Source organism: Panthera tigris, chromosome A1 (assembly GCF_018350195.1).
Source record: "Panthera tigris isolate Pti1 chromosome A1, P.tigris_Pti1_mat1.1, whole genome shotgun sequence".
Taxonomy (NCBI): Eukaryota; Metazoa; Chordata; class Mammalia; order Carnivora; family Felidae; genus Panthera; species Panthera tigris.
Window position 1 is genome coordinate 71,394,174 of NC_056660.1, and position 26,380 is coordinate 71,420,553.

General features: G+C 39.9%; 1 protein-coding gene across 1 annotated transcript in view; it reads right to left on the minus strand.

The window, feature by feature from the left end:
- Positions 1 to 26,380, minus strand: part of NALCN (sodium leak channel, non-selective) — a 316,988-nt gene that overhangs the window by 25,103 nt on the left and 265,505 nt on the right. The window contains 12 exon segments of the mRNA XM_042979769.1: positions 2,706 to 2,804; positions 2,890 to 3,010; positions 9,333 to 9,439; positions 13,398 to 13,502; positions 15,169 to 15,336; positions 16,295 to 16,426; positions 16,523 to 16,643; positions 17,152 to 17,208; positions 20,278 to 20,400; positions 20,488 to 20,579; positions 23,586 to 23,655; positions 24,092 to 24,193. Coding sequence (XP_042835703.1) covers positions 2,706 to 2,804; positions 2,890 to 3,010; positions 9,333 to 9,439; positions 13,398 to 13,502; positions 15,169 to 15,336; positions 16,295 to 16,426; positions 16,523 to 16,643; positions 17,152 to 17,208; positions 20,278 to 20,400; positions 20,488 to 20,579; positions 23,586 to 23,655; positions 24,092 to 24,193 — 1,297 coding nt within the window.

The following is a 26,380-nucleotide window of genomic DNA, read 5'->3' on the forward strand; positions in this document are numbered from 1 at the left end:
TTACACTGTTTATTCCTAATAATTATATTTGTTTTAAACTAATTTTTCTGATATTGATATTGCTAAGCCATTTTTCTTACTATCTGCAAACAAATATTTTGGGTTCTCTGGGTGCTAGAGATATTCATATTATTTATTTATTATACAAAACAAAATATTTTAGAAAGTTGAACTCTGAAATGAGCCAAAAGAATAATAAGCACGGTGGTATCATCTGATCATTAATATCAGAAAACCTCTGGAAGTTTATTATTGTGACATTAAGTTTATTAATCAAACTGTTATCTCATAATTGAGAAATTAAATATATATGTATTACTAGTATAAACTTTGAACTTTTTTAAACAAAGTTCCATTTTCCAGGGAAGACATAAATTTGCATAATGCAGAATTGTGCAAATGTTGCCCCCAAAGCTTGCCTTATCTCCCATATCTTTATATTTCCCTATTGCCTATATATTTGGAAATCTATTTACATACCTTTGGGCTTGACCATTAGAATGTGAGCTCCATGAGGGCAGAAATCTTTATGTGTTTAGTGTTTAGTTTGTGTGTTTAGTTTTTATGTTCCCAGGTCTGGCCCCAGTTAAGTTCTCAAAGAAATCTGTTGAATGACTAAATAATAAATCAATAAATGCTGTTATACAGCAGCTCATGTGCTACCGTCTGAAAAGCTTACTGGGAAAAAAAATCCCTCCTAAATGGTTCATATAACTCATAAATTTACATTATCAATTAAATAATCAAGTTTGTCATGTTTTCTTCTACTTTTCCTCTTTCTGTAAGCACCCAGCACCCACTTGCTCTTAAGTCTGTGTTCCCCTTCTCAAGGCCAAGATGCTTCTTTCTTCCCTCAGCACATTAATACAACCAGTACTGTGAGTAGACCTCCTGATACTCGTCTTACTTCAGCCAGGCCTCCAAACTCAAGAGCTGCAATTGATTATATATTTGTTTCTGGTTGCTGAACATTTTATGTTGCTGCATTTATGTCGCTGATTTGTGAGCTGCCATAGGACCTGATTCTCCTGAAATCAGGTGTCTGCTCAGAGGACCTATCATGGTGTTTTGAGCAAGCAGGGCCTAAGCTCTCTACTTGGCTGACTGGCTTCTGCTCTTGTTCAGGAATCTCCGTTGTCTGCTCCAGTGCCAAGGCTCAATGGCATCAGAAGAGACCCATCTTCCTCCTTCTGCTTGGTATCAAATTGAACACACTTTAGGGCTTAGAGACACTCATTTATGAATGTGTTATAGTAAAATAGGGGGCTGGGCAATATGATCTCTCTCTATCCTTTCTTATTCTAAAATCCCATGTTTCTGTGGGTCGGAGTAGTGTTGGGGCCCAAAGTGGAGATTTTTAAGCCACACCCTTTGAAAGCCCACACCAAATAACATCCTCATTAGGCACACATCAATGGTGGCCATCAACTGGGTAGCTGGAACCACACACGCAGAGCCCGGGGAGTGGGGGTGTGTGTGAATGATACAGTCCCATGTGCAGTTGCCCTAGCCAGTGGGCTTGGATGTGCTTGCATGCGATCCTGTCCTGGTCATGAATCACAGGAGCGTCATATCTAGCTTTAATTCAGTGCGGAGTGACATTTTTATATTCTCAGAAGAATTTCAGACTCTGCAGAGTGGGCACCGCTTCTGAATTGTGACCCCATTTTCTACACCTTAAAAGCCTCAGACAAGTCATGTCACCTCCGTAAACTCTGTGTTTTCTTCCACTGTGCATTTCAGAGTTGTGAGAACTGAAAATGGCATATGTAAACCTTAGTATGTGGTAAGTGCTCAAAAGCTGTATCCACCAGGGTACCTGGGTTAAGTGTCTGACTTTGGCTCAGGTCATGATCTCACGGTTCGTGAGTTTGAGCCCACCATCAAGCTCTGTGCTGACAGTTCGGAGCCTGGAGCCTGCTTTGGATTCTGTGTCTCCCTTTCTCTCTGCCCCTTCCCCCACTTGCATTCTGTCTCTCTCTCTCAAAAATAAAAAAACATAAAAAAATTTTTAAAAAGCTGTATGCACTTCAATTATGATTCCAGAAGACAGATCCTTACATACTAGAGTGCACATCAGCCATGGCCAGAAGAACGACATAGAATGTTCTCTCCCAAACTCACTCTTTGACAGGAAACCACACTTGCTGTTTTCCCATTCGGGAGCTCTTATAGTGATTGTTAGAGTTGTTCTGAACTCAGCATGCTTCCTGAGTCCATAAAGTATGTAAAGTTTTTATATGAAATTAGAAAATCTTCTTTTTATTCAATGAATTAGGATTTAACATTTCTACTGCACCCTAGCCCCATCAAAATTGTGAGTTCACCTATAGCGTTACAAAGAAGCATCCAATTTACATTGTGTGAAAGTAATATTACCTGCAATCAGTGCACAGTTAGTTCAGCTATTGTATTTTAATAACTTGCTGCACATCCTTTCAATTTGAACAATAGGAGATGTGCCTTTCAGTTGTCAGCGAATTAATGACACCATCACCAAAAGGGGAAATTTAGCGAGAGAACTGTGCTCTTAAATAATGTGCCTGAAAGGCAGCGATGAGGTAGCTTGTAAAATAGTTATAGAGATTATTTACACCAGTCACATTATGGTTTAATGCGACTTCATGCCGTGTGAGAAAAAGAGAGCTCAAAGCAAGTGGCTAGAAAAGAATAAACCCTGCGGTATTCAAACCAAGAATTCTTACCTTGTTTTCATTGAAATTAGCAATAACTACTCCAACAAAAAGGGTCAGCCCAATCATGCAACCCAGGAATACAAACACATGAATGTAGATCCCGTGCATCTGTATAAATGAAAAATACGGTTATTCATCAAAGCAAATGAGAGCAGCTGTTGACACATTCAAAGGATTCCGTGTGCTTGCTTACCGGCCCCACACGATGAATAATAACATCCCTCACTTCCACCCAGCCTTTCAGGGACAGAACTTCAAACAATGCCAGCATGGCATTTCCCACATTGTCAAAATTAAAATTCCGAGGATTTGCCCTGCAAGTCAGAAAGAAGAATGTTCTGTGAAATTCCGATGAGAAGCACCCTAAGGCAAATATCTGTAGTTCTTTCCAATCTTGGGTGCGGGGTGTACTTAGAATTTGGAAGGCGGGCTAGATGGCATTCATTTGCTAAATCAGAAAAGTGCATGAGTATGTTATTATTTCTTAAAATTTAATTAATTATTAGGTAATCATGGGTGTTCTTAACGAACAACAAAACACAACAATTCAAGTTCTGGCTCTAGAGGTTCCTTGATGTTTCTGGCTTGTCCTGATTATATGGAGGGCTGGAAGTATGCTTTCTGGTTATAAACTGCATAGCATATTCTCACAAAGGGGCACTGGAGTTTGGATATGAATTTTGCAATAGTTTTAAAATTGAAAACTTCTCTAAAGGATAAATTACAATTCCTGATGTTAATATAGCAAGTATAAAAAGAGTAGAATCTAGCCACTTTCTTTAATTCTGTGACATCATGGGAACATCACTTTGTAAAGTAGTGATGCATTTGGAAGTCCCTGAGAGGCCAGAGGTGTTTGCTGGTAGTCTACATGTTTCCAGATCATTCTCTCCCAGTTGGATTTTTTTTTCTCTCACTAACTCTGGGTGTTCTCAACAGAGACGTCTTGTAGACCCCAACATTGCAGTCTGCTGTCTACATCCACACTTGATTGCTGGTATTTAAAACACTTTGGCTCCACTATTATTTTTTGTTTGTTTTTGTTTTTGTTTGTTTTTTTTTTTTGAGGGGGCATATTGCATTTCTTGTTTTTTACTAACGTGTATTTACTTTTTTCTTCCCACTAAAGAAAGTGATCTTTTTTTTTAAAATATATTACATATCCCTTAGTCATTATGGGTCTTGTCTAACATTTTTCTTGTCCATAGAAGATTTCACTGTTTTCCTTTTTCCTCTTATTAGACTATTTAAAATAATTACGAGACCTAGACAACTACACACTGCAAAGTCATGACTATCACTGTATTTCCTGAGTTTGATGGAGAATTGGTCCCAGGACTACTAAAAAAAGTGGGCCTATAGAAGCATGGCCAAATTATATTTTGATCATTTTTTTTCCTATTAGCTCATTTATCAAAATTTAACCTTCACAGAAGGTGATACTCTGGAGAAAATCTGGGTTAGTATTTTTCTACACCTTTTTTTTTTTTTTTTTAAAGTAGGCTTCGTGTACAGCACAGAGCCCAATGCGGGACTTGAACTCATGACCCTGAGATGAAGACCTGAGCTGAGATCAAGAGTCACCCACTTAACCAACTGAGCCACCCAGGTGCCCCTCTACCACTATATATATATATATATATATATATATAATTTTAACATCATAGAAACAATCATGCAATACACCTTTATAAGTTTTCTTTTTTAAAGCATTAAATAGATGGGGATCTAATAAGAAACCATACAAGTAAATTGACTTGCTCCTAAGGTTTAAGGATGATTGGTAGAAACGTTTTCCACATAGTGCAAAAGCCCCACTCAGAAATTCCTATTTTGGGATTCTGATTTATATTTTTTACATATGAAAGTATAAGCATATTCTCTTGGATTTTTCCACCATTTCTTCCTTTGGGGTTTCAATTAAATTTAATATATTTTACAGCAGACAGAAGCTGTAAGGATTCTGCAGATGCCACAGTTTTCTTGAATAAGGATTTTTTTTAAGCTAAGCAGGCCAGCTCTCGGATCCGATGTTGAACTTTCTTACCCATCCATTTTCTTTATGTAAAAGTGCTTTTTTAGCTGAATATGCAGCATCCCAAAGTACTTTCATGTTCCACATCCTTTAGAAGTTAGAATATGTTAAAAATACACTTTTAGGCTAAACCAAGAAAAATAAAATGGAGAATCATAGACTTAAATAGTTGGAAGAGTACATCACATTAAAAAAATAAGTATCAGTTTTAATCATCTAAGATGTTCATGTTATGTTCATGCTACTAAAATTGGAAAGTTTTAAACTTTACCTATAACTACAGAGGACTTCAATAAATCCCAAGCCTAATCCATTGTTGTAATTTTCCTGTCACCCTTCCTTGATCTGGAAGCCTGTATATAATATATAATCATATATATATATAATATAATATATAATAATATATGTATATAATGTTGTATATAATCTTTTCCAGTTAATTAAAAAATTTTTAAAATATCATAATCTTGTCCATCCAATTGAGAAAACTAAGACATTGGTTCTAACCTTAGAGTTTTGTTAATCTTCTACCTCCCCGTGAAAAGCACCCCAAGGTCCCAAGATTGCGATAAAGAGGGTTGCTCCTTTGGGAAGAAGGAGCCCCCAGGAGGAGAGGAGCTCAGCCTGAGCCCTTGGATGTAGAAATACAGGGGGCAACACTATCCAAAATGGCCCTTCCAAGATGCTAGAAGTAGTCATGTTTCTGTTAAACTTACAAAAGTGAGATAGATTTATATTCTTCTCCTTAAAGAGCATATTCAAATTGTTGGAGCTGTAGACTCAACAAAAATCTGATCTTCTGCCTAGAATGTATCACACTATAATTTAAAATTACCTAGAAGTCAACTCCAGGTAAGCTTCCAGTGAGCTAAGGGGCTTATTTATGTAGCATCAAAGCCTTTAGCAAATCATATTACATTATTTGTAATATTATCTCCTGTTCTCTATTACATTTCAAGCTCCTAGGGGTTGGGGGCCATAGCTTGTCCCCAGTAATAGCGTAATGTCTGGAGAATAGTAAGCACTCAATGAATATATCTATTGAAACTGAATACTTTTTTTGGTATCTCTTATGCATCCCATTTTCCTATGTCCCAGACCTCTGCTTAAAACAAAACACACAATATTTGTAATATATATATTTTATACTTTTTACCAAGGTAATTTTTATCTCATCAAGTCTGAGTGATTCAGAAGAAGATGAATGTACTCATCTGAACAGAGAATATAGAAGCCTATCTCCTGAATTAGGTAGTGCATATTTATAGCCTTCCTAATTATAATTATCAAAGCATTCCCTAATGCCAGTTCTCCAGATATGTTATTTTCTTAATCATAAATTTGCCAATATAAAACTATAACATCTTGGCTGCTAACTCTTGATGAGCTTACTAACAAAGGAAAATGTAAAAATTATCATAGTTATAGCTGGTGTTTATTTGACAAAAGATTTTTATTTTACCAAAACTAACCCAAGTCATGGTATTCTGGCAAGTGGACAAGCATTATTGTTATGGTGTTCAAGTGATGCCCCTCTATCAGCTTATGCTTTTAAAGTGCCATTGAACTTGAAACCCCAAATAATAACTTACATGAAACATTGCATTTCAGTTAATTTGGATTTTTATGGAACAAGCTGAATGTCAGAGGGTACAACTGGAAACAGGTTTACTTTTCTCCCAACACTGCCTTCCGGTGGGTTCTAGCTCCCTTCCTGACATCTTGGAGATCCCAAAGCTTTTTTGTCACTTTCAGTTATATGAGTCTCATTCTGAAAAGTCCACTTTGTTCTACATCAAACCCTTGTTCCCATAACCCATTTAAGGACCCTATCCTCAGCCTCTCAGCCTGACCCATGGTTTGAGGAGGGAAGAAGAGGGCTGACCACTCTGTTCCTTCCTCCTCTTCAGGCCACCATCTGATTCTTAACAAGATGGCAGTGGGATGCAGTTGGACGTAGAAAAATGAGGTTAAATTCCACATATCTCACACTGCTGGCCACTGGCCACTGTTGCTCTGGTCATAGCAACTATTCTTTCATGGAACCCACTGCCTGCCATGTTCCTAGTTTCTGTACACTTGATACTTTAATGTCTGTCCTCCATGCATGTGTTGGACACACTTTGCTCTGGACAACCTGATAAAATGCCTGAATCACCCTGCCTTGGCCTCTTGCCTCTCTCATCACCCTCCCACCCCCTTGGAAGAGTCCTTTCTAGGGCTTGCTTTTCTTTTTTTCAAAACAAAATTTAATGTTTATTTACCTTTGGAGAGAGAGACCGAGCGCAAGTGGGGGAGGGGCAGAGAGAGAGAGAGAGAAACACACAGAATCTAAAGCAGGGTCCAGGCTCTGAGCTGTCAGCACAGAGTTCAATGCCAGGCTTGAACTCATGAACTGCGAGATCATGACCTGAGCTGAAGTTGGACACTTACCCGACTGAGCCACCCAGGAGCCCCTAGGGCTTGCTTTTCAAATACAGACCAACCAACCCAGAGTCTACAGCCCCAAGTACCTCCTTTATCAGGCTTCCACCCTTTGGGCCACTATCCACCTGCCCTGATCACCAGGTAGCAGACCACTGGGGAGAGCCCTGTGTCTCAGAGCCCATTGAAGTTACTCAACTAGCTAATCCTAAGCCTGCTTGCCCTGACTCACCCATTCCAACTCAAGGAAACCACAATAAAGGCTCTGGTCCACAGTTCCCTTTTTCCCTCTGCCTCATGACTGACCCTGGGGCTTCCCTGTGTGGCCTCCTGTGGTGTGGTTTGCCCCATAGTGGGAACTATGAGTAACAAACCAGCTGTTCAATGACAATTGTCTTTCGATCTGTTAACTTTATTATACCTCAAATTTTCTATTAATACACTAGATTCTGAAACATCCTCAGCACGAGGGTGCCCCATTGTGTCATTCCTGCTGAGAGTAGTCTTCAGGTGACTCTCAGTTCCCATTCCTGGAAACATCCCCACAGCCTCTCCAATAGGAGCACCCCCCTCCAGCACATAGCCCTTTGGAGCAGAGTTCCATCACCATGGCTCAGATCACTGGCCCGAGGCAGTGATGATTTGGAGCCTCCAACACTGATAACTCCCCTGTAGGATGGTGAAGAGCACTTGCCTACATGAGTGTCTCTTCTTGCCTCATCAATCTCTGATATCACGCAGTCCCCATGGGGACTCACTCAGCTGGGGAGACAAGCACCCTTGACCTCTTCCCATAGTAAAGCAGGAGCGACCACAGCACCGTCTACTGAATTCACTCAATTTCACGATGCTGTCTCTGAGTATATAGTGTTTTCTTTTCCTGGAGCTGGGTGATGGAGGTGGATAATCTTTTAGGAAGTTCAGCTGGGACTGGCAGTGTTGCTTTCTTTGGAATATAATGAAATTTTATCTCTTAGTGACCTCAGCTTTGAAGCTTTTGCCAAAATTCCAAAACAGCAGGGGAAAAAAAAAAAACTCATTTGATGTCTTGATGTAAATAAATTATTTATGGTATAATAATGCGTTTTCACCTCACAAAAAATAAACTTTTTGTGTTTCTTTCATATTTTATTTTAATATAAATTAGACTTCTTTTATAGTTAGCACTGGGATAAGGATATCTTTGTGTGTTATGTACTTCCTGCTCCAGCTGAAGCCACACAGTCAAATTCATCTTTTTTTTTTCATAATTCTTTGGTATTGAAAAAAAATAAAAACCCAGTATAAGTTGTACTGAATTGTTTTTAAAAGTGAATTTCACAACAGTGAAATGCCAAAGCTGGTAGCAATGGGTCCTAAGGGTGCAACTGGGTGAAATGCAATTTCTTTTAAAGAGTTTTGACATTTCCTAGAAAACATCAATTGTGACAAAAGCAGAGTCTTTGCTGTGGTTCACTTGTTATTCTAAGAGGTAAAATGAAAAAAAAAAAAAAAGAAAACAGATGACTATTTAAAAGGACAAATGAAGTTAATAGGACACTTAGTTCATCAATGAAGCCCACTGAGAGATTTCATTCATCGCCATTAGTAAAATGGATGAAAAAGAAGGTACTAGGCACTTCTAGCTTTGATGTAAATGCTTTGAAAACTCATTTTCAGGAAAAATGAATTTTAAAGAGAAAGTTAGATATAATCATTTGTGTTACTGATTACTCCTTTCCGGCGTTTCAATAATGGAAATCCTTCCATGTAAATGCGTTTTAAAATTGAAACAGCTTTCTGATTTGGGCTTCTATACAACTGTTATGAGGATATCAGATTCTCCCTTAAAGATATAAACTCAGGACGAGTTTAGTTTTAATTTGATAGAAAATCTTTGTCTTTTAAGCCTCACTAATTTTTAATGCCATGCGAATCGAGTTACATACTTCAAAGTATTAGAAAAATAGAGGGGTGATAATCCATTAGTTACATGAAACAACATGGGACTCAGTGTACCACTTGCTCTCTCATTTACTGTATTTTTGCATCCTGTTGTAATTCAGGGCTTTGTCCTGTATTATTTAAAATCATTTTAGCACCTCTGGCAAAATTACTTTTCATGCCAAATTTTATTGATTTAAAACCTTATACTGATAAATATCACATTCTTCAGGATCTTTTTCTGAAATGCTTACCAAACACGGGGCACCCAAAATCCAGGCTTTTTCTCTCCAGGTCTTAATTTTAAATTTAAGTTCTTGGACACGCTTACATTAATTCTGAATATGCCGTTACAATCCTCCTAAAATAGAAGAAAACAGGTCAGGGGGAGCCTGGTCAGAAAATGAACTCCAAAAAGATAAAAGATAAGAAAGCACATTTTAACCTAGAATAACAGGTTTTTAAAAAAATATTTATTTACTTATTTTTGAGAGAGAGAGAGCAAGACAGCATTTGCACATGAGCAGGGAATGGGCAAAGAGAGGGGAGCGAGACAGAGTCCCAAGCAGGCTCCACGCTGTCAGCAAAGAGCCTGGTGAGTGGTCCCTCCCACAAACCATGAGATGATGACCTAAGCCAAAATCAAGAGTCGGAAGCTTAACCGACTGAGCCACCTAGGCACCCTGAATAACAGAGGTTTTTATGTGATAACAGTGATGTGGGCAGCTCTCCAGCAAACAGGGACAAGGACTGCAGAGATGAGTGGTAAAAGTTCACGCTAGAAACATTTGCAAGTAGGCAACGGATCTGAACAGACATTCCTTCAAGGAAGACATACAAATGGCCAATGAGAACATGAAAAGATGCTCAGTGTCATTATTCAGCCAGAAAATGCAAGTCAAAACCCTGATGGGATAACACGTGCCATCCACTAAGAAGGCTATCATCAAAAATCAAATAAACTTTGACGAGGTTGTGCAGAAATTGGAATCCTCCTACTAGAACCCTTACACACTGCTGGTGTGAGTGGAAAATGCTACAGCCACTTTGGAAAACAGGTCCTCAAACAATCAAACAAAGAATTACTTGAGGACCCAGAAATTCCACCCTAGGTATTTATCCAAGAGAAATGAACACAGATATCTACATGAAACTTGTACATGAATGTTTATGTCATTATTATTGTAAATAGCATTAATTATAATAGCCAAAAGGTGGAAATGACCCAAATGTTCATCAGTGGATGAATAAATTACATCAATAAAATATGGTGTATCCATGCAATGGAATATTTTTCAGTCCTACAAAGGAATGAAGCACTGACCTACGCTACAACATGGATGAACCTCGAAAACATGCTAAATTAAAGAAGTCAGCCACTAATGATCACATGTTAGACGATTCCATTCATATGAGTCAAAAACAAGGAACTCGATAAGGCAGAAAGTAGTTTTGTGGTTGTTTTGCGATGGGGGTGTCAGGAGTATAAGGGTGAAACTTAAAAGATAATGTTTCTTTTTGAGGTGATAAAAATGCTCTAAGCCTGGGGCACCTGGATGGCTCAGTCAGTTGAGCATCCAACTCTTGATTTCAGCTCAGGTCATGATCTCACGTTTCATGGGATCAAGCCCCACATCAGGCTCCACAATACAGTGTGGAGCCTGCTTGGGATTCTCTCTCCCTCTCTCCCTGCCCCTCCCCCATTTGTGCTCTCTGTCTCTCTCTCTCTCTCTCTCAAAATAAATAAACATTTAAAAAAATGTTCTAAGCCTGACAATTGTACAACTCTGGATATGCTAAAAACTATTGAATTGTACACTCCGAGTGGGTGAATTGTGCAGTATGTGAATTATATCTCCAATAACATTGTTTTTAAAAGACTTTAAAACTAAAACATGAGTAAGAAGATTTTCACTCATTTTCTGTCTTTATTCTTCTTTTTGTTTTATCTTTGTTTCTTTGCCTGTGATTGTCATGTTTTGAACCTAAACCCCTTTCCTGGGTATAATGTGTATACACTTGGGATATTTCAACGGAACTTCAAAGTCTAACCTAGTTAAAGTCACCTTCAACCTTCAGACTTGCATCCTCCCAGCTTCCCGGTTTCTGTCCATGGGCCAGCACCTTGTTGGCCCCCAGCATCAAGATGCAGAATTGTCTATGGCTTTCCCCATCCCGCTTGGGCCACATCTCCATTCTTATTTCCACTAGTTTAGTGAATACCAATATTACTTCTCTTTGGATTGCCAGTAAAATTCCTTAGAATAAAAAGCCTTCTTACACCAATGATATCCCTTTAACTTAAAAAACGTGGATAAACTTACCTACAATAACCCAAAGATAAACACAGTTGACATTTTGGCATATATACTTCCAGGTTTTTTTTCCTATGCATATATGTGATCGTACAGTTTTTACTCTTCCATAGCCCACTGTTTCAGTTAAAATATATTGCAGTTAAGTTCTCATAGTAACCCTACACATTCATCTACAACATTATTCCTGTTGGCTGTGCTGTGGTGTATCAAATAGAGGCCCCATGATATATTTGGCCTCTTGGCCTCTTCCAGTTTGTCTTTCTGAGCCCATGGGAGCCCAGCTTTGAGTGGGTGAGGCTGTCTGGCATCCTGGTGAAAAGCAAGGAATTTGGGGCCATGCTGCCTTGACATGAATCTTAGCTTCCCCATTTATTTTAGGGTGACCTTGGACAAGTTCTTTATCCTTTGTACTTCTATCCTTAGCCAGGTCTGGGTATGAGCAGAGAGTGTAAAATCACAATGCTCTTAAGCCGTTATTAATATACTGAGTCCTGCAAAATTCCTCGTAGGTTTCATCTTGAAATGTTGTTGTCATCTTTTCGGCCTCTATACAGTGGGAATCTAAACTAACCCTTCTTGGCTTACCTGAGCTTGTGGATTAACGCATCAGTTCTTTATTACCTCCTTTGTTAGCTAATTTGATACATCATGACCTTTATGCCATGTTCCTTGTTATGTCTTCTCAGGTTTATCGAAGTTCCTGGAACGTCTGGAGACACAGGTGGTGTCTCTTCTGCTCTGCCACTTACTGAAATCCTCACTATTAACATAATTGATAATGTACTTTGATTGGGCAAAGATGCATTTTATAACCATCAGAGAATGAATAATTCTTACAGTCAGTAGCTCTGAAAAATGTAGAAATTTTCATACTGATGTAAAATCTGTATTAGATAGCCATATTTGTTGGAAACATAGAAATAGGTATTATAGTTCAGCTGTATTAGGCCTTTTGAGTATGCGCGTCTTAATGGACTTAAGGCATTATTTTACCTGGATGAAAGAGGAAATGCTTTCGCTGTTTGTACGTTAGCAGTACTTGGATCACTTCGTGAATCTACTTGAATATAGGGCAGAATCCTAAGGGAAGGCACATGGATAGTGTAGCAGTGATGGCTGATTGTAACCACACTCATCCTGTTTTTCTGCAGGACACATCACTGAGCCACCTGTTGCATTCTCCCACCTGCCTCGGGAGGCCAAGCTCTTGCTGGTGAAATGTGTGTTGAAGTGAGGTGTGCTGCTTTTGGCCCTGACCGTAACCCTCAGGCATGGAGGGAGTTCTGTGCTCTTCTCTGCCAGCTGAACAGAGAAGACATTGAAGACTGCAAAGGGTGGACACACAAAGAAGGAAGACAAAAGGAACTTGAGGCTCTGACAGGTCATTCAGAGGAGAGCTGTCCACCTTATTCAAGATGCAATGTATTCACTCCATTATGTTCAGCAAATGAAACCCTGGGGTCACCCAGGAGCTGGCCTCCACTTACTAACACTGACTGAAGAAAGATAAGGCAAAGGGCAGTAGCGGAAGCAAGCTTGGGTCTTTGTTAGCTGTCTTATTGGGGCAGATTCTGGACTTCCCAATGAAGAGAATGATGGAGTGAGAAGTAATGAACAGTGGTATGACAGTTAAACTTTGCCTCTTGTCCTTTCTGGGGGGCTGTTTGCTGATATATGACAGGATTAAGTTAGGGAAGCCCAAAGAGAGAGTGAGCCTCACAGCTACAAGCATCTGGAATCGTGAGTGGCTATTCCAAAGGTGTCAGCAGAGGTTCCACACTGGAACAACAGAAGAAAATAGAATAATCTGGAATGTGCTTTTAATCCCACAAACCTGTGCTAGCCAGAAGAAACAGACTGCCTCCTTTAAGCAGAAGGGGTTGGTGGAGAGAGAATTCTGAGTCTTACGTGGGGGTTATCAACGTAGTGTCAGCACATGTTTACCAAAGGGTGGTGAACTACTCAATTTTTTCTCCCAAAAGAAAGAAAGCAGTAACTTACCCTTCTAATAATGTTAGGATCATTGCACTTTGCCAGTTTCCCCGCAAAAAGCTGAACTCCAAAGCTTGCAAAAACAAGCATTAATGTCAGCAAAAGAATGGAGACCTGAAAAAAAAAATTGGTGAGACATCATATCTCCTGGTAAAAAAATTAAACAGTAGGCTTGATTTGAACAGTGATAGGGACACAACTTTTTGGAGAACGTGGTATGAAATTCTTGGTCTTTTCATGATATTATTTAACTTCTCCACCACAGGTCATTCAATTAGCCTTGCTGAAATGTTAAAAGGAGGGAATTAACAACAGGTTTTGGATTTTCAGAATAAAAACATATGACTTTCACGTAGGAAAATGGGCTAAGGTATTTATGATATGGCTTAGGGTTTTCTGATTTTGAAATCTACATTAGTGGAACAAAAGAAAAATGTTTAAATAATTATATTTCCCCTATTTTCTCAAAATGAATTCCTCTCCTTATAAGCAGAGCATAAATTAGAGACAGAGAGGTTTTGCTTTCTTGTAAGCAATGAGGGCACACAAAAGTGCTGTACACAGAGGCTTGAGATCATGGAGTCCTAAGAAGTAAGTCTGGTAATTGGTGCTCCCTCTGCTGGATGGTGCCTTGGTCTCAGCACAGAAAAGTGGCAAAGAGTAAAACACTGAACAAACCACTGATCTGTGCTGGTTGAATAATCTAAACATATATCTTCAATATACTAAAATTCTATAAAAACATCATCAGGAGAAAGGCACAAATAAATTCTCTGCTAAATTCTATCAGGGCTCCACGATGCATATACATTAGCTGTCAGGTGATGACATCCTTTTTTCCTTCATTTCCAGCTGTGTGAAAAGCCACCATGTTATTTATGGCTTTAGCACAAAGAAAATGTGAGATTTCAAATATGTCTTTTAAAAATATCAACAACTCTATGCCTATGGAAACATCGCAACCTGTCTTTAAAATACCTTAAATCAACTGTAACTACAACTGTTCTCTCCCCATAGGTGTGTTTCTAGAAAGCACGATGTAAAATAAGCTTATGTAAATTAATTCAGGATTTCCATGCATGAGCAGAACTCATCAATAATAAAAAGAACCCTTTGATCACTCCTTTGTAAGGCACAGATCCTTCTGTAACAGATTGCGAGCAATGAGCCTCCTACTCATTGCTTTTCTGCAGCCCAGCTCTTCTAAGGCCCTAAATCAGTGCTCAACTAACAAGGTTTTCTCCTTCAATCACATTTTTAGTATTATTACTGTATCCTGAGGTTACTTAAAGTGGGGTATACCTGTATGTTACTTTTTTTTAAGTTGTTTTATGTTAACACTCCAAAAATCAGACAGCGTCTACACTGTAAGAAACTAGGGACATACAAACTGAAATAATAAGCCCAAATCTATTAACTGCTAATATTTGTGCAGTAGGTGGTGTTGAATCTCACCTTTAATTTCTAGATAAGGAAACTGAAACTCAGAATAAAAATTAAGAATGGAAGTATTAGCAAATTCTACCTCTGGGATTCTTGCTTTCATTATACTTTTACTAAAAACGTTCATTGAATAAGTTATATCAAGAAAATATACTGACCAGTCAGAGCATCCATGGGTAAAGTTTCTGACTGTGTGTTGTGTTTTGTTAGTGCCTTTCTTGTCCTCTGGCAATGAATAAGATTGTACTTACCCTTGGCAAGCGAGGGTGTCCCCTCATTCACTACATTACAGCGTAGGGCTGTGTGAGTGGGAGGCAAAAGGGTAAATGTAACACACCAAGAAAATTTCCTTGAAGCCGCTGAAAAGTTCTCGAACAACTTTCCTCATCTGGGGCACCAGTTTGAATATCCGCAGAGGTCTCAGGCACCGAAGAACCATTAAAAGTTGAGCTCCTGATTCAGCAGGCACATTTTGAGGCATCCAACAAAGAAATATCAAACTCACCTGGGAGGGGAAAATAATCCCTAGAATTAATCCCTAGAATTAATATCTTTCACTATCTACACTTTCTGAGAGCCAAGTGCATACAACTTTCCTTGAGCAGAGATTCCACATAGCATGTAGGACAAGCTTTCACTACATATATATGCAATCTCTTAACTCTGATCTCTCAACCCAATATCGACCTGTTAGTGGCCCCACAGGAAAGTCATTAGCTATACACAGAAATGAAAAGCGGGTGTCCACACTGTGGGTGCATGTACCCCAGTGCATTCTGCACCTTATTTTAACTTACACATGGGAGGCTCAGATTGAAATTCCTTTGATCAAGGATACTAAACTTCATGCTTGACCTGATTCTCACTATTTTACTGATGATCTAAAGATACTACATGTTAACGGTCACAATTCTCCTTGTTATGTTGGAAAAGACATTGATTTTATGCCTTCTTGGACATATAGAAAAAATGAAATTTCTTTGAGTTCCCTTCCTATGGTTTGCCAATTTAGTTTAACTGAACAGTTGAATGGTCATCTTGTCGAGGCAGATATATTGTGTATAGGAATTGAAAGAAATTGGAATTGAAAGTGTCCAATCATACTCACATTAGGTTGCTTTTAGCAATGAGGAGCTCATCAATCAATTATATGGTGTAGATTTTTTTCCTTATGGGAGCCACAAGATTGCAGGGTGCGAATAAGATTTCTTAGACGTTATTAGTGTATGTCTTACAAGTGTATTAATGTGGTTGATGTATGTGAACCATATCCATGGACATTTTTAATGCTTTTTATTTAGATTTTACATGAATGCCCTTCATTTGCCTGCAATAGATGACCTAAGAACTCAGTAATGACATCTAAACCTCTGGGACTCACGTATCTTTCTCTTGTACTGAGAAATGCAGGAGAGTTCACAAAACCATGACATCTTACATTTAGGAAATAACTAGAGACTTACAAGATATATAAATATGTCCATGACTCCACCAAAGTCCCTGATGACAGCAGTTGGAGTGAAAAATAAGCCATCTGCCATAATCTTCAGATTAAGCTCGATACTCATGAATATCACAAACACGTACTCAGCAATCTGAAATGGGCAAGAGGCAGCTGGGTCACCAACAAGGGGAAAACTGGAGCCCAGTTGTTGTCTGCTGAGCTGTGGGCTGAGATTTGGCAGCCGTACCTGCAAAGTCGGGGCATGCATGACTCTTCGAAAGGGGGACTCAAACATCATAGAAATGCAGGAACAGATGGTTACGATGATCATGACCCAGTCCAGGTAAGTCACCAATCCCAGCAAATCACTGCCAAAGACCAAACAAAACCGAGAAACAACTGTTCTAGGGAAGGCTGTGCGAGTCAGAGATGATCCTGTTGTGATTCTATAAGCAGGACTGGCGTTTTTTAAAAAGCAAATGCTTATGTATTTATTTTTGAGAGAGAGAGAGAGAGAGAGGGAGAGAGAGAGAGAGAGCATGCACATGCATGTGTGCATGAGCAGGGGAGGGGCAGAGAGAGAAAGAGGGAGAGAGAATCCCAAGCAGGCTCCACACTGTAAGCACAGAGCCCGACGTGGGGCTCAGTCCCATGAACTGTGTGAGATCATGACCTAAACAGAGGTCAAGAGTCAGACACTCAACTGACTGAGCTACCCAGGTGCCCCATGACTGGCATTAAAAAAAAAATCCCTAATTATCTATTTCACAGCACGATATGGCAAGAAAATACAGGTAATCTTTATATTTTTATGCAGCATAAAATAGTACATTGAAATTTCAAATGTGCACAGAAAACAGACTTTGTAATGCTTACTAAAGTTGATGGTACTTTGTATTTTTCACAGCTCCTGTGACAGGATCTGTTTTAGATCTGCAAGAGAGAACAAACACAAAATTCTGCAGCATAGCAAGCATAATTTGGCAGCATGGTATTTATAAACATCTTATCTACCTAAAATTTCTTTTATATCCTCTATAAAATTACATTATACAGGAACTGTGCCTTTGGAAGGCAGAGAGCATTAGATGAAAGAAAAAGCAGGAGGGTTTGCAGCTGATGTTTGTGAAAGTAATTGAAAATTCTCAAAATATTTGATTTTAGAATTCATGACTCCATTCAACAATTTCTTTTTTTAATGTTTGTTTATTTTTTTTGAGAGAGAGAGAGTGAGCGAGCAGTGGAGGGGCAGAGAGAGGGAGACAGAGAATCCCAAGCAGGCAGCACACTCTCAGTGCAGAGCCTGACGTGGGGGTCCATCTTGTGAACCTTGAGGTCATGACCTGAGCCGAAATCAGCTGAAATTAAGCCGAAGTCAGATGCTTAACCGACTGAGCCACCTACATGCCCCTCCTCCATTCAACAACTTTTTTTTAAATGTCTATTTATTTTTGAGAGGGAGAGAGACAGAGTGTGGGGGTGGGGTAGTGAGAGAGAAAGGGAGACACAGAATCTGAAGCAGGCTCCAGGCTCTGAGCTGTCAGCACAGAGCCCATGAACTGTGAGATCACGACCTGAGCTGAAGTTGGATGCTCAATCAACTGAGCCACCCAGGAGTCCCTCAACAATTTTTGACATGGATATGACAGAGTAGAATTTTGACTTCCATTTAAAAACACTCAGTTAAAATCTCTGCCTTAGCAGTTCAAGGATTTTCCTCATGATTATTCAATTAAATCTCCAGAAATTAAATAGAGCTCTTCCTACGGTATTTAACTGTGATCTTGTGGAGTGATTTATGTAGGATTTCTTGGCGTCCCCACTTTTAAGTTTTACTTTCTAGAAGCCCATAACCAACTTCAGTGAAGCCCCAGTGTGTGTGTGTGTGTGTGTGTGTGTGTGTGCATGTGTGTGTGTGTGTGTGTGTGTGTGTGAGCTCCCGATTAACAAATCTTTCTCAGTCCTTATCAGCTGCTGTGCTGACAAAAGGAGAGTCAGTCCACACTAAATGAAGTGGAGAATTAGCAATTAGATGTTAGCATGGAGGCAGCCAACAGGATAATTCCAGATGAAACACTCACTTGGGGAACTGATCAAATCAACTCTAAACTACTGGCTTCTTTCTTTACTTTGTGAACACTCAGGGAAGTATTTAATCATTATCATTCAGGTGCTTTAAACTGCGAGGGTCTTTCTAGAACAGCAGAGAGAACACCAGATTGGTAGTCAGAAGAGAGCCTTGCACTAGCTCACGTTCCCAAGAAAAGCCCTTAACCTCTACTGCCCTAAATGCTCTCCTCTGTTGGAGGGGGGGTGGGTACAAATGACACCAAATGGTTCACGAGGTGTCCTCCAGCTCTGAAATATTACCACACTGCATTAGTTTCCTAGGGCTGGGGTAACAAAGTACCACAGACTGAGTGGCTTAAACAACAGAAACATTTTCTCTCAGTTCTGGAGGCAAGAAGCCTGAGATGAAGGTGTGGGTAGGGTTGGTTGATTCTGGGGGCCGTGAGGCAGGGACCTGTTCTAGGTGTCTCCCCTTCGCTTGTGGATGGCTGTCTTTTCCCTGTGTCTTCACATTACTCCCCTCTATAGGTAGTCTGTGTCCAAATTTCCTCCTCTTTTTTAAAAAAAAATTTTTATGTTTATTCATTTTTGAGAGAGACAGAGCACGAGCCAGGAAGGGGCAGATAGAGAGGGAGACACAGAATCTGAAGCAGGCTCCAGGCTCTAAGTTGTCAGCACAGAACTTGATGCGGTGCTCAAATCCATGAACTGTGAGATCATGACCTGAGCCAAAGTCCAACTGAGACACCTAGGCGCCTCCAAATTTCCCCCTTATAAGGACAGCAGTCATATTGGATTAGGGCCCACCTTAATCACTTTATTTTAATTTAATTACCTCCTTAAAGAGGCTGTTTCTAAATAAAGTCACATTCTGAGGTACTAGGGGTTAAGGCTTCAATATACAACCTTTTTTTTTTTTTTTTTTTTTTTTTTTTGGCAGGAGGATACACACAATTCAGCCCATAACAGATAATGATTATCATATGTTACTAATAATGGCATCAGGGAAGTTACAACCACTTAGAGGGAAAGCCTTCACACTTCCTCTGGGACTCTTAAGGTCTTCAGGGTATTTACTAAAGTTACGCAGGACAAAAATTCCATTTTATCCACTAGGCTGTCTGCTAAAATTGGCTTGGGTCCTCACAAATGCAGTGTCCTCTGTGTTGACCACACTGACAGACTCTTACACATTTCTTCCATGTGAGTAGGGACAGAGACATCAGCCAGTGGGTTTTTATCTCATAAGAGTTGGTAATGGAAGTACTCGTCAACTTTATTTCTGTTTTACATTATTCTAGAAGAAACTAGGGTATTTTGACAACACAGAAACTATAAGTCTAAAGGTGTGGGCAATGACCTTCCCTGTGTCATTCAGCCTACCCTTTGGTTCGGTATTTCCAAAAGAATATATGGAGTTAGTAACGCTGATATAAACATGAACAAATATGGGGCGCCTGGGTGGCGCAGTCGGTTAAGCGTCCGACTTCAGCCAGGTCACGATCTCGCGGTCCGTGAGTTCGAGCCCCGCGTCAGGCTCTGGGCTGATGGCTCAGAGCCTGGAGCCTGTTTCCGATTCTGTGTCTCCCTCTCTCTCTGCCCCTCCCCCGTTCATGCTCTGTCTCTCTCTGTCCCAAAAATAAATAAAAAACGTTGAAAAAAAAAATTAAAAAAAAAAAATAAACATGAACAAATAAAAATGGCTGTTCAGAGCTTTACAAACGTGAGTTTTATATAAATGTGAACTACTTGCAACCTTTGTTTGTTTTCCACCTGGTCGGCCGCTCAGCAAAGAGGAGCAGCATGATTAATTAGCCCACAGTTTATTTTGTGACCCCATTAGGATTACATGTTCCTTCTTCCTTGTATGACAACCCCCCCTGCTGTTTGTACGACTCAGGCCAACACCTGGCTGAAATGGAGTGTACTCACGCATTGAAGCGTGCCCGGACCACCACCCGGCAGAAGTTTCTGAACCTGTGCTCCCGTCCAACTATGAACAGTGGCTTGTCGAAGTATGGGTGATTCTCTCTCAGCTCCTCTTCCTGCACTTTCCTTGAAGGGGAAATTGATGTACAGTAAGGCTAAGGGAAAGGTTGCCATCCAGAAACGAGAGATAAGAAACACCGTGGGACCCCGTACCTTTTCATTTCCGCTTGTTCCTTTTTTTCCTGGATCATCTTTATTTCACTGTCTTCTCTTTGTGCATTTCTATATCTCACTGTATTGGAATGCTAGAAATATAACAAAAGGGGCATATAAAAATGGAAGATTCTTCTGAAGGTCTGAAAATATCACCTATAAGAAACTGAAAGAAATACCTTTATTTTAACATATACATTTTTATTGGCCACAGTCATCTTAGCAAGGGTATTTTTTTTTCCTTCTAAAGGGCATTTTTTTAAAAATAGAAATATTTATTGAGAACCTATTATGTGCCAGGCCCTGCTGTAGTGCTGGGGGTATGGCAAAAGGCAAAAATAAAGGATAAAACCCAGCTCTGTGGGGCTAATGTTCTAGTCAGGTAAGACAGATAAAAATTCAAACACAATATGGGGAGAGTTAGAAAACGTTTGGTGTTATGGTAAAAAGCAAAGGGGACAGAGAGTGCTAGGAGGCTCCAAGTTTAAATCTTTTTTCTTTTTTTTTTTAAAGCTTGTCCATTTATTTAGAGAAAGAGTGTGTGGGAGGGGCAGAGAGAGAGGGAGAAAGGGAATCTTGAGCAGGCTCTGCCCTGTCAGCACAGGCTTGATCTCACAAACCATGAGATCATGACCTTGAGCTGAAACCAAAAGTCAGACGCTCAACAGACTTAGCTACCCTGGCGCCTCTAGAAGGCTCCAACTTTAAACAGGTCATAGCAGACCTCAATAAAAAGACGTTATTTGAGTGTAGGCTGGAAGGATATGCAGGTCGCTGTGTATCTGCAAAAATGTGCTCTTCCAGAGGAGAGGTGGGTCTGCCTGTGTGCGGCCCAGCCAGCGTGCCGTGTGGGTGAGCGTCCACATTGTAGGAGACAATGAGGCCAGAAGGGTGGGAGAGGGCCTGGGCATGTAGGACCCTGACTCTGATTTTCACTCCCTGGGAGATGGATGGCATTGCTCAAATAACCTGATAGATATTATCACAACTATTCCTTAGATTTAATTATCTGTATCTTCTATCATTTGGAATAAGTGAGACAACTGAAGCTCTGTTTTAAATTGCTTCTGTTATGGAGGAAATGACATCAGGGGGGATTTCTTAGGAAATTAGCAGAACTTCATAACCTTTTGCTGTGGAGAAGATGGGGAATGGGTTTTCATTATATGCCTGTGTAGAAAAGAGCATAAAAAGTCTTTGAAGGAGAACTAAGCCTCTGGAATTGAGACTATTCAGGGCCTTTTGTTGTGTATATTCAAACACATATTTTCAAAACTGCTCTAATTTGGTTCTTAAGTAGACTATATATTTCTACTGAATCACACTGAAGGGAAGTGCTTTGAACTAGAAATCTTCTCTGAATTCTCTCCTAGAAATCTTCTCCATGCCACATGCCTGGTCCTCAAATTATATGTACACAGGCCATGTGTTGGATCCGATCACAATTTCATGCAGATAACATGGTAAATCATATCAGACAGAGCTCTGCCTTAAAAATCATGGCGCTAACAGATGTGTCTGCCAATTAGAACCTTGTAAATTGGGTAATGATGGTATCAGGTGTTCTCATCACCAACGTCTTCCATTGTCAATTGTGCCTGGAACACTTAAGAGAGTTTAAGGCAGAAGTTTCTACAGATTGAAAGCAGTTGGATTATGCTGGAAACTCCAGAAAATCTTAAAAATTAAGAGATAAAGTGGTAAAAAAAAAAAAGACAAGCAAAACCCCAAAACCCCTAAGGCTTGCTACCTTTCTCTTTCTAGACCTCCTTTCTCAAACACCATCCTTGGCTCTGAACATTCAGGACTCTGCCAATTTAGCCAGACTCAACTTAAGACCTGTATTTTAATGAGGACTCCAGTAATGATAATTACTTAATGTGTACTTTTCAAGTCTCTTTTAGAAATCGGCATGATACAGCTGCTTGCGAGTCTAACCCAGAGGTTAGACTTCTGGTTCCGTGGGTTTCCCTGGGTTTTCATGTGGCTTGTTTTTTCCCTTCGTTCGGGTCTCTGGTCTAATACAGAGGCACCAACACTGACCATCTTCCCTAGAATTTCCTGCCCCCAAATCTCCATCTTTGGTTTCTATACATTATTTGATTTTTCTTTATACTACAGAGCAAAACTGTCACAGCAATGAAGACATAATGGGCAATAAGTTAAAAACACCCCCAGAAATGATTACATATTTGTTTCCTTGTTTAGTTTTTGTCTCTTTTCCTGGAATGTAAGCTTCGGGAAGGCAGAAGTTTTGTCTCTTTCCCCACTACTCCTCATCACTTAGAACAGGGCCTGGCACGTGATAAGCACTTGGTAAATATTTTTTGAGTCCATTAATAAATAAATGAGTGCCATAGTGTCGAAGAACAAAGAAATTCTTGGGAAATATTATGCAGTCTTTGACAGAAAAATTCTTCTAGAAATCACATTTTATTTCTTAGTATGTAAAGCCCTGAAATTACACACTGGCTCTAGATTCTGGAATATTTGGAAATCAGTAAATGTTTAAAGTTTATGATGCAAATCAATTCTATAAAATGCTTTAAGTGTTTTTAATGTCTGTTAAATGCAACTGACACATCACTTTTGTATTGTCATCTTTATTATTTATATTTTTGAATTTTAAAAATTTTTTATAATTTATTTTAGGGGGGGAGAGAGAGAGAGAGGGAGAGCTTGAGTGGGGGAGGGGCAGAGGGAGAGCGAGTGAGAGAGAGAGAGAGAGAGAGACAGAGAGAATCTCAAGCAGGCTCCACACTCAGCATGGAGCCTGATAGGGGGCTTGATCCCATGATCCTGGGATCATGACCTAAACTGAAATTGAGAGTCAGACACTCAACCGACTGAGCCACCCAGCCTATCTTAATGAAGACATGTGTTTTGTGGGATGTCTGGATTTTTGTACAGTTAACGGTCACTCTTCTGTACTGTCCATTGAATTTGCTTCCTGAGTTTCCTGATTCCCTCTGGCATAAAGTCTTATGGAGACAGGACAATGTGACAGAAGGACACAGGTGCTGGAATTGTCTAAACAGTCATCGAAATGAATTCTCATAATCATGGTTCCCAAATCCAAAGCATTGCTTAGAACTTACATCTTGAGTCAGGGTTTCAAGAGATTTCCCCCTGCTGATCCTCTGGCTGTTGGATCCATGTCTTAGTGATCTAAAACAACCACAACCAACAGATCGATACATCTAAGACCAAATTTTGACTTTCAAGCAATGACCATTATGAGAACAAAATAAATCAACTTTTCTGTTAATAACACACATCACAATAACACACATCACAAATACTTATTATCTTTTTTCAGCAGAAGCTTTAGTTTATTCAAATGTTTTTGATCCCATCTAGAAAATTTCAGAATTTTTCCTTCTGATCTTAAAAGCAAGAATTTGGCCATCACCAAGGAAAAGGTTTTTGCGAGATTTTTTTGAATCTTTGAAACTGATTGTGAGTTTCATCATGGTTGCCATTAGCAAACAGAACAAAGTTCCTCACCCACGCCTGTCTGCTAACCAGGGCTGTGCACAGAGAGCATTTCCTGTAAAACTCCTTTCCTTAGTTTCTCTGCAGCCTTGTCTCCCACTATATTTACCTGCGCTCTTGGCGGATATGATGCTGCACACTGAGAATTGACCTTTCCTTTGCTGGCTGCCCCTCAAATGATCCGCTCAGCATGCGCTGTCGAGTGCAAGCTCTAGGAAAAAAAAAAAAAAAAAAAAAAAAAAGGAGCCCGAGATAAATGCATGATCGGTACACTTGGGATGAATAATACATAACTGCTCATTATTCTTATTATTTTTAAGGAAACACCAAAGATAAGGCAAAACACAGCAAATGACCCATAACCGTAAAGGAAAATGGGCTTGAGGCTCTGTGTCAAGAACACTTACAAAGCAGAACTGTCAGAGTTTCGCGGTGGTGCTAGAAAATAAACAGAAATCTCCTGCCCACCACGACCTGCCTCCCCCTACCCAAGGAGAGAGCTGCCATCAGGATTCTGCTAGCTGTAGGGCCAGCCTAACCATAGGTAGGCATGATGTTGGTTTTGCATTTAGACAAGGAGGTTTCTAATAACAGCCCTCTGGGGAAGGGTTTGTCCACTCAGGCCTCTGGGATGATAGAATATATGTTCCAAGGAGATTTTGCAGAACTCCAGGACAATAGGAAAGCATAAAGTTAGAGGCAAAAGTTAGTGGTAAAGAGAAGTAATTACAGCTGTGATTAATACCTAAAGAAACCTCAGTCTAAAGTCTATGGCTTATAGGTAACCAGTTACTACTTTCTCTGGAATCATGAAAATCTGATGTTTTTTTAAGGCATTCCCTCTTTAAACCATACCTAGGCTGGTATAGTTTCAGATTTGCTAATGAGGGAAGACAATTGGGTGACTCGACACTTGGGGTGTGAGTGATTTGAAGAGAAAACAAAATTCCTTTTCCAGAAAGTTCTCTCCAACTGGAAATTACAACGATTCCCTTGATGTAGCAGTCAAGTGGAAAGAAAATAATACAGGGGACTCGGAGGCCTGTGTTCCACAGGCGACACTGTCACGGACTAGTTGAGTGACCTTTGGGCTTAGTTTTCTTATTGGTAAAGTGAGGACATGACCTTGATCTCAAAGAAAACTCACCGACCTCCAATGCAATGATTTTATGATATGCAAATCTTATGATGCTGTATTTATTCAACACTTGAACACATAACTTCTGTCATTGCTTTACATAAAACTTTCATATTTACGTTTCCTAAAATGTGTATCTAGATTGACTTTGAATTATATCATCACTGTCTTGGAGTTAAGATCTTCAAGAAAAAGATCCATTTCTGTTTAGCATACTTTTAAGCAGCTCTTATGATATCATGTGTATATTCAAGTAGCTAAAAATGCTTTTGATGCCAATGAAGGTAATTATGGTAAATACCCATGAAAATCATGCAAATCCGATGAATGGAAAGGAGTTACAGGAAGCAACTCCTACCCCCTCCCCCACCCCAAATCACTCTTCTTAGTTCAATAAGCACATGGACCATTTTGAGATAAAATCCAGAGTCAAATCTTATAAAAAACCAAGGATTTATGGCAGTGATAGACAGACCGTGCTTAGTTCCATGACTAGAATGGTGTCGCACAGGAAGGTGCATTTATAAGTTAGGCTGAATTCACAAAGGTTTAGCACGATCTCATATTATGTATACTAAGATTTGTTTTTCGGACTAAGGATTGCAAATCATGAAGCATCCTGAGCACATCCATTTGGAGAAGAGTGTTATCCTGGCATAGATCTACAGATCCCTCCTATTTGTGTAAATGTCAAGGCTTAACCTATAGCCACTCTCTTAGTAACCTTTATTTTTTGTCACAAGACTCCCCGCTAAAGCAGTTGAGCCCTTAGGCCTTAAATACAAAACACATACAACTTGATTACAGTATACAACTTTGAGCTGGCCGTCGTCCGTGCTACGTCTGAAGTGGAAGAACATCTCTGGCCTTGAGCTGCCTGTGATAAGGGACTGCTGGTGTCTGCCCCACAGCCCAGTGTGAGCAGGCCCAGGCATTCTTGCTGGGAAAGAGTTGGGAATGCATCTACTGACTCCAGAATCTCATGGATGTCCCAGCACCCAAGTCATCTTAATACACCCACGCCCACTGGGGTGGCTCTGTGGATCCTACTGAGACTCCCTCTTCTGACTGAACAAGACAGGAAGGTCCCAACGGAGGGTGGAGGTGCGCTCACCATTGGAAAGACTCCGAATCCCATGGCGTCTCTTCCATCCCCTCCACCAACAGCATGGCTGAAGTGTGGTGAGAAGGCAACCCCCCTTTCCTTTCTGGTTCAAGATCAGTCCTTTCTTTCCCACTGGGGTCTATCTAGAGAATTGA